Here is a 7,836-nt window from a genome sequence, read left to right as displayed (position 1 = left end):
TGTTTGTGTGTTCTGCCAAGTGGCTATCACAGAATGGCTCATTACGCCAACTCGGTGGTGTGTGTGTGTGTGTGTGTGTGTGTGTGTGTGTGTGTGTGTGTGCATAAGAACCCACTCGTGTTAATGGACCAACAAGATCGATCAGCTGGACTGAAGGGTGACACCTAACGTTCCGTAGGGAGACAGGAGAGAGAAATTGTACAGAAGTCTCACTTTACATAACAGGGATCCTATTCATATCAAATAGCCCAGACTTGACTTCTTCTTCACTCCTGATTACGGTAAGATTTACGTCCAAAGCACTGTTTGGCTTTGGAGTCTTTTCTGCTCCAGTGATGAATTTATTTCCAGCAGTCTTAACTCTTTTTACCTTGTTGGGTGTTGAAAATACTGACTTGAGGGATCAATTTACTCCTGCTGGATGGAAGCCAGGCAGAACTCCATTCACCGCACAACAGTGGAGGTTTTAGTTTTGTTTTTTACAGTAGGAGTACATTTGCTAAGACCAGGCTGAACTCCAAATCGTTCTCTTACTATAGTGCTGTTTTTGAAAGTATTGGTCTGCTTGAAATCTTCTATGCTGGCAACATTTTTTTTTGTTGTTATTTGGAGAATAGAACGGGTGCCATTGAACCAAAGCAATCATGAGGATCAGACTGATAAATATGATGCTTGACATGCAGGTCAAGCAGGTTTACGCAGTAATACTAGTCATCATTTGGACTGTCAGTGACTGAAACTGTTATTTGGATGAATGTTTTTATCATGGCTTTAAAATTATTACATTCCAGAAAAACATTACTTCTTTTCCCATGAAAGCACAATTTCTCTGCTTCCTGCAGTTATTTCCCTCAGTCAGAGAGAGTGGATTTTGGCAAGAGATCCTTATATATACTGGGATCTCAATTCCTGGGTTTCAACTCTAATAGGCACTGCACAGCAGGCAATTTGAACAGCAAAGGGTGTTGTGGTGAGAGCATCTTAAGCTTAAGTTGCACTCCTGAGACTTGTCTCACCCATCTCTTCTCTTTCCTGTGAATCCCGTCACCATTTAATCCGTATGTATGTGTTCTTGCAAAAAATAAAAAAGTATCTAATCACAAACAGTGTTACAATCACACTGAGAACTCAGAGGCTATGAAATGCCATCATGTGAATTGTTACAGGAATGACTTTGACTTTAGCTGGCGTCAGATTTGCAGCCCTGCTCTGAAATTAATCATTAGTCTCAGAGCGTTCACAGACGGGCAGTGGGAGAAAGAAGAGGGAGAGAGAAAGAGGTGCTTCGCTCCCTGGTGTCTTCCTCGATGCTCTGTGTTCACACGTCTTAAATCAGGATTTAGTACTGCGGCGTTAAGTCCATCCACGTCCATCTGACAAGACTAATCTCGTGCTAATTACAGTGAAAAGAACTCCAATTAGCACCGACGCATGGGATTACACAGAAAATGAGGAGAAATGTTTGTCACCTGTGATCCTGTCACTATGTCCCCTGCTGCCGTTGTGAACATGATGATACTAGCATCTCATAGGAGTATCTTCCAGTTAGAAGCTTGCCTTCCCAGGTTTCACTAATGTGAAAGGGGAGCGGTGGGGGATGTTGAAGTGGAATGAATGTGAAACAAATAGAACTGTAATGAGTCTGTGGTGCGCACTGAATTTCAGCCTCTCTATTATCTTTAAGTCTGCTTAAGTGCATGTGTGACTGAAAATAAAGTGTGTGCTTCTATGAAGTGTTAAATGTTTTTGTTTTTCTTGATGTACAGCCAAAAAATGGGTTTTTCATACCTGTGGGGCTGCAGGCCCTGAAGGCCCAACTCCAACTCAGTGCCTCAACTCCTACAGAAACAGCAACGTCAACGTGACAGTAGGCACCCGAGGACCCTTCAAAGGCTTTCAAATGTGGCGGGTCCAGGAAACTGGCACCTACAGGTAGGGCTGTTGCCAGTATAAAGCCTCAGAGCACACAAACATCAGACCTTACTATTGTTTGTACAGCACATTTTCATACAAGCACTCTGTAACAATTTTATCTCTTTTTGTTAAGGCCAATGATTAGTCAAATACACTCCACTCCATTTCTGTATGTGCCTGCGTAGCAGTACACATTACACACTTAACCTCTCTTTCTTAGGCATCAGTATACTCTGCAGCTCACATTTTGCGCAACAATGCAGACTCTTCCTTACTCCCACCTCCACTCCTCTGTGCATCAGCAGCCCATCAATCTTCCACTAGCAAACAGAGAAATATCACTATCAGATTCTTTCAGGAGGGAGCAGAGGCTGGAGTAATGGCAGCTAAACAGCATGATTCACTCTGCACCTGGTTCCAAAATCCCAAAAACCACCCACCTCCACGTCTATGTTGGTGGCCTTTAAGGCTTTGAAATACCTCAGCAATCAGCCTCAGCACCTTGACCTCAAACTGTGTACTTCTCTAGGATTAATGCTGTAATATCCACTACCTTGTGCAGAGATCAATATTCCTCCTGTGGGCATTCATGACAACATAAGGCGTTTAACTTTGGATTTGACTTGGATGGTTTGCACAAAGCAAAACGTCTCTGAAAGCAGCTAGCTTCCCACGTGAAAACACAAAAACAAACAGGTGCACACACACACACTGCTAAGCTCAGCCAAAACCCTTGAGTCCTAAAATACCAAACTAACAACAGTGTGGACAGCATCTTAACACATGTCCCAGAGTTTTAGAAAAACACCTTCTGTCTCCACGCAAACTCCAGAATTGTGGTCTTGATGCGGCCTGGTTTAGCTGGCAGAGCCTGTAAATGAAGCTGACAGACGGCCACAGAGATGAATATGCGCTCTGCATCCCAAAAGTCATTAGGCAAACAGCTGAGGTAGCTACTGAGCACCGGGCAGTGTTCTCTCTCTTTCCCCACCAAGCACGACCACCAGGGAAGAGAAATATCGAAGCGCTCCCAAAAACCAATCAAGTTGGGGGGTTTTTTCTTCCTGGCAAGAAAACTGGAGCATTTGAAATTAGTGCCTTTGTATGTCTGTTTCTGTATGTTTGTGTGCCCATGTGCTCTGTAGTCTGTGCATAGGTTTGTGTATGTGTACATGCTTCAGAATAGTGTACCATGCTAGGTCAAATATATTTGATTAAAAACACCCAGGGTCAAAGTGTGCTTTAGTGTTTCCAAATTAATTTTGGTTTTATTTAATGCTGTGCCCTCATGAGGATGGACACATGAACACTGGTTATCAGCCCCAGGTTGTTTCTGATAAACACGGGTTAGACTATACAATAAATACATTATTACTTTTGCCCATAAAAAAAACTCTAAACCAGATGGAAACACTAATAAAATGAGCCAACCTTTTATTGCCTGTCTCATTAGGATTTTTATCCTGCTAAAGAGTTTTGTCATTTGTGTCTGCGTGTCACATTTGTTTCTGTTAAACCCCAGGATCACAGCCTATGGTGCAGCTGGCGGTCGAAGCGTATTGGCCATGAGCAGGTCACATGGTGTCTACATCACAGGAGACTTCCTGTTGAGGAAGGGAGAGCTGCTTTATATCCTGGTGGGACAGCAAGGAGAAGACGCGTGCCCCAATGTAAGTCTTTTTCAAATCACTGTAGTTCAGTAATCATCCCATTCAGCGTTCTGAATTAGGAGTCGAGCTTATTTTACTTTTCTAGACCAACATGTAGATGGAACAGTTTTCTAAATCCCTTACGTGTTTGTTGTCTAGAAATGATACCAGATGTAGGAAGATTTTAGCTGCTTATAAACTGTCCACTCTGTATGACTGTATATAGCAGTGGAAGGGAAATGTATTTATTTATTTGAGACTCATTCTTTGACATCGTCCAACACCATTATTAATGTAGCCCAAAAAAAATAAATGTCTGTGTTTTTTTTTTTAAGTTGTATTGTTAATACTATTTCTTATTCAAATTAAGAAAAAAAGGCTTTCCAGAAATATCAGAAATGCTCCCTTCATAACATCTCAGCCGGTTGGCTCGTAGGTGTTACAGAGTGGAGACTGAGAGACAACAGACTTGTATTGTAGTCTACATGTCACGGACAGACAGCGTGCTGTTGGTGGTTATTGAAGAGGAAGATGCACCAGCAGCTGAACAGCTAATTAGCTGTCCAGCCAGACGTTTGCAGTGCACTTTTCCTCGATGAATGTTTGGTTTAACAAGCTAAGGTGCAAGACAAGACGTGTGTTCATGTTTGTAAGTCTGATAAGGGCTGGTAAGCTCATGTGAATTGTTGTTCAAAGTCTTTGGCTCTTGTGTTGTGTAGCAGGCTGCTGTCTGGCTTAGTGTGTCTCCATGTATGTAGACGGATCCCTAACAGTATTAAATCAAATGAACGCAAAACTAGGTGGCGTCATCATGAAGCCCATAAAAGATAACTGTATCCCCTTTGGTTTTCTGATTTTTTCTCAAAGGATGACACATGAAAATTTACAGAACACATGCATGCTGTAGCAGACAAAAAATGCTGTTTAGTTTCAGTTGGATAACTTTAAATTAAAGGAATCTGGTACTCCTCCTCATGGACCCTGAGGTGGTCCCTGGGCCTCACTTAGGATACCCATGCTCTGAATCGTGACATTTTATGGCCACCAACGACTGTTTGAATCTGCCATCGAAGCTCGCGGTGATCTCCCCATTGTCTCTCTAAGCTTACTTGTGTTCTTTTGCCAGGGGTGGCTGTCATCCATTATGCTCTGGAGTTTCTTCACTGGCAGCAGCACAGTTTGCTTCGCCTCACAGTTCACAACGCTGAGACTAAAACCCTTACAATCCCTCTAGTTGCCAATGAAACCATCCAACATGCGGTTTTTATACATTTGACAAACCAAGCCTTGTCCTGTCACTGACAATAGAGAAAAAGGGAAAAAGGGGTTAGCTGCCAAAGTTCGGCACTTCTCATTTCAGTATATGTATGTTTTTTATTTTGTAGAGGAGGAAAATACCAAAAGATTCTAAAATGTTTGACAAAACACAGTAGTAAAGTGGATTCCTTTTTATGGTATTCACACATTGTTGGTTTGTGAGTTGTATAGGTATTTTTATGTCCTTATGATGCACAGTAATTAGGATAATGCATCATCAATGGGGGCATCCATCTCTCTGCCTATAGATATATTGATTTACACATTTACAAATCCATACACATTTATGAGACCATATTACAATTGTTCTCAGTCACCTTACTGTGTCAACATACTGTAGCAAAGACATCTACAGAATGTTGACACAGAAGTAACTTCTATGTAATATATCAGTCTTAATAATGTTCAGCTTAATTAATTAACTGGTTAGAGCAAGGAACAGTGACACCATAGTTAAGGTGTATGAAAAATCTGGTTAAAATAACACAACCTTCATGTAAAATGTTAATGTTTACATGGAAATAATAGTTTAAAGAAATTAATTATAAGATGAAGCTGATTTAGCCCTTCTCGTGTTACAGTGGTTATAGTGGGATTTGAGGCAGCTTGAGTGTCTGTTGTGTTCCTTGGTTTTCAAGAGGCAGAATGTGTAGCTTAGCAGGCAGGGTTCCTCACCACTGTCAGCCAATTATTAGTTTTTTAACACAGTGTGTCTTGTCTCAGTACAGGCAGCAGAGGGGCACTGGGCTGTTCCAAAGTGAGACTGAAGTCGTTTAAGGTTACTCTTATTTCCCCCTAGTTCTGACAGGGAGAGGGTCGCACTGAAAGTGATTTGTGCTGTGGAACAGTGTTTTTCTCACACCCAGCCTTCCCTCTGGTGAGGAAATGATACCCCTCTTGTCCTGACAAATACCCACTCTCTCCGTGCGTGTCTACCAATTTCTACCATGCGCACACACACACACACGCACACAAAACTTGTTTTTTTCTCTCTCAGACACAAACTCAACTTTTAAGTGAGAAGCTGCAAAGACATGACAGGCTGAGAGGGAGAACGAGTGAGGAAGGCTCTCCCAGAACATTCGAATGCACTGCCTTTTAGCCCCTGTACCTGTCAATCACAGTCACCAAAGTCCCGCCCCCTCCTCCCTCCCAGCACCTCTGTGCTTCGGTTCAGACAGATGAGGGAGTCGAGGGAGCGATGAGCGACTCTGAGTGTGTGTTTGTGTGTCTGAGTGAGGTTCAGAGAGAGTGAGGGGAGGAAACTCATGCCCTCTCACTCTCAGAGTAGGACTGGCTCCAGGCAGTTCAGCATGATAGCACACACAAGGCAGACACATCAATTCACAAAACCTCAGCTGTGGCAAAGTCTCTGCATCGAACATCATTTGCCAACAAAACCCCCTGTTCCATTTTTATAAAGAGGTTGTATTTCTGGGAAACCGAGTGGAACAACGACAAGCTGACTGACAGACTGTCTGTAGCGGTTAGGAGGATAAATCAACTTAAAACATAATGACAATATAATCATGTGTGGGTGATTTTTAAAAAATGTTTTCATACCCGTTGAAAATAAAATGCATAATTTTTGACTGTTTTAAAATACAGTTAAGATGAAAAAATTTCCTTTGTTAATGGTATGCACTAAAAAAATTGCATGAAACAACCAGGTAACAAGATGGTGTGATGCACCTGAACCTCTCTCAATAGCAAAGCATTGAGATTTTTTCAGTGATGGTGAACTCATTAATTTTGTTTAATTCATTACATTTTTGTGAACAACATATCAAGAAAAACAATGCAACATAATTAACTACTCAGTATATATATTTAATTATTTTGTTGGCGTGCCTATCAGCCTCATTTACTCCAATTAAGTTTAACAGCAAACAAAAATCTACTCCAGAGATGTCTCATTCATTCTGTCACATTCTTCCATCACTGTGAACAGGAAGCTGTTCTACAATAGTGTGACAGATCTGCAGTCATGTAGAAACTGAGGGTAAACAGGAAATCAGTGAAAACTGAAATGGAACTGTCTTATAAGGGGAACACTGGTCCTTGCTTCTCAGTTTGTATGTGTTTTTGGAAATTTCTGCTTTGTATTTTTTCACCATTATAATGCTAAAACCTTAGACTCGCAGCAGCTGCTGGGTTGGCAGCTGTTCAGCCTTCTCATGCACAATGACATCCATGAAAGCAATTCTTCTGTGACCTGACATCTCTCTCGCTCCCTGCAGTCCAACGGCCTACTGAATAAGATCTGCCTGGAACAGAGCGGCCCGATGGTGAACACTCAAGTGAAAGGGGGCGGAGGAGGAGGCGGCGGGGCTACATATGTGTTCAAGGTAAGAAGGTGCTGAGGGAATGGTGCACTCAGGGACAGGGAGATATTTTTATACTTGATATTTGGGAGCTACACATAATTTTAGAGATTTTGTATGAAATTTCAGGAAAGAATATGTGCCATATGTTTTGACCTTAAGGAGGAAATTCTTTTATACAGTGTATCAATGGGGCACTGGAGCCAAGAGTCCACTAGGGACACGAGTTAGCTTGGTCTGTCCTCATTGAACAGATAAGGTGACCAACGGGCTAATCTTCCATAATCGTTTAAAGGAATAGTTTCAAACAAACATGGTACGAAACATGTTAGAGGTTAAATTAGAAGACAGATACCACTTTTGTGTCTGTCATTAAAAAATTATGCTACAACCAGTAGCCAGTTAGCTTAGTTTATATGCCGGATTATTTCTTAGCCAAGGGACCAAATAAATATAAATAGTCCAGAACATTAACCCCACATGACATAGTGAATTTGTTGTTGTTGTTTTTGTACAGATTGAACAAACGAAATATAACATGTTGAATAGTGAGCTTTAGCAGAGCTAGTAGACTGTCTTTTGGACAGAGCAAGACTAGCTGTTTCCCTCTATTTCCAGTCATGCTAAGCTAA

The 7,836-nt window shown here is 41.6% G+C and overlaps 1 protein-coding gene across 1 annotated transcript in view; it reads left to right on the top strand.

The window, feature by feature from the left end:
* alk (ALK receptor tyrosine kinase) overlaps positions 1–7,836 on the top strand; it is a 247,122-nt gene that overhangs the window by 213,837 nt on the left and 25,449 nt on the right. Inside the window, exons 12-14 of the mRNA XM_038729365.1 lie at positions 1,767–1,932; positions 3,437–3,584; positions 7,121–7,228. Coding sequence (XP_038585293.1) covers positions 1,767–1,932; positions 3,437–3,584; positions 7,121–7,228 — 422 coding nt within the window. The remainder of the gene's footprint in view (positions 1–1,766; positions 1,933–3,436; positions 3,585–7,120; positions 7,229–7,836) is intronic.

The sequence above is a fragment of the Micropterus salmoides genome, unplaced genomic scaffold, assembly GCF_014851395.1.
Source record: "Micropterus salmoides isolate LMB-PRFRI ecotype aquatic unplaced genomic scaffold, ASM1485139v1 Ms_hic_scaffold_19, whole genome shotgun sequence".
NCBI classification, from domain to species: Eukaryota; Metazoa; Chordata; class Actinopteri; order Centrarchiformes; family Centrarchidae; genus Micropterus; species Micropterus salmoides.
This window is presented reverse-complemented; position numbering and strand designations above follow the sequence as displayed.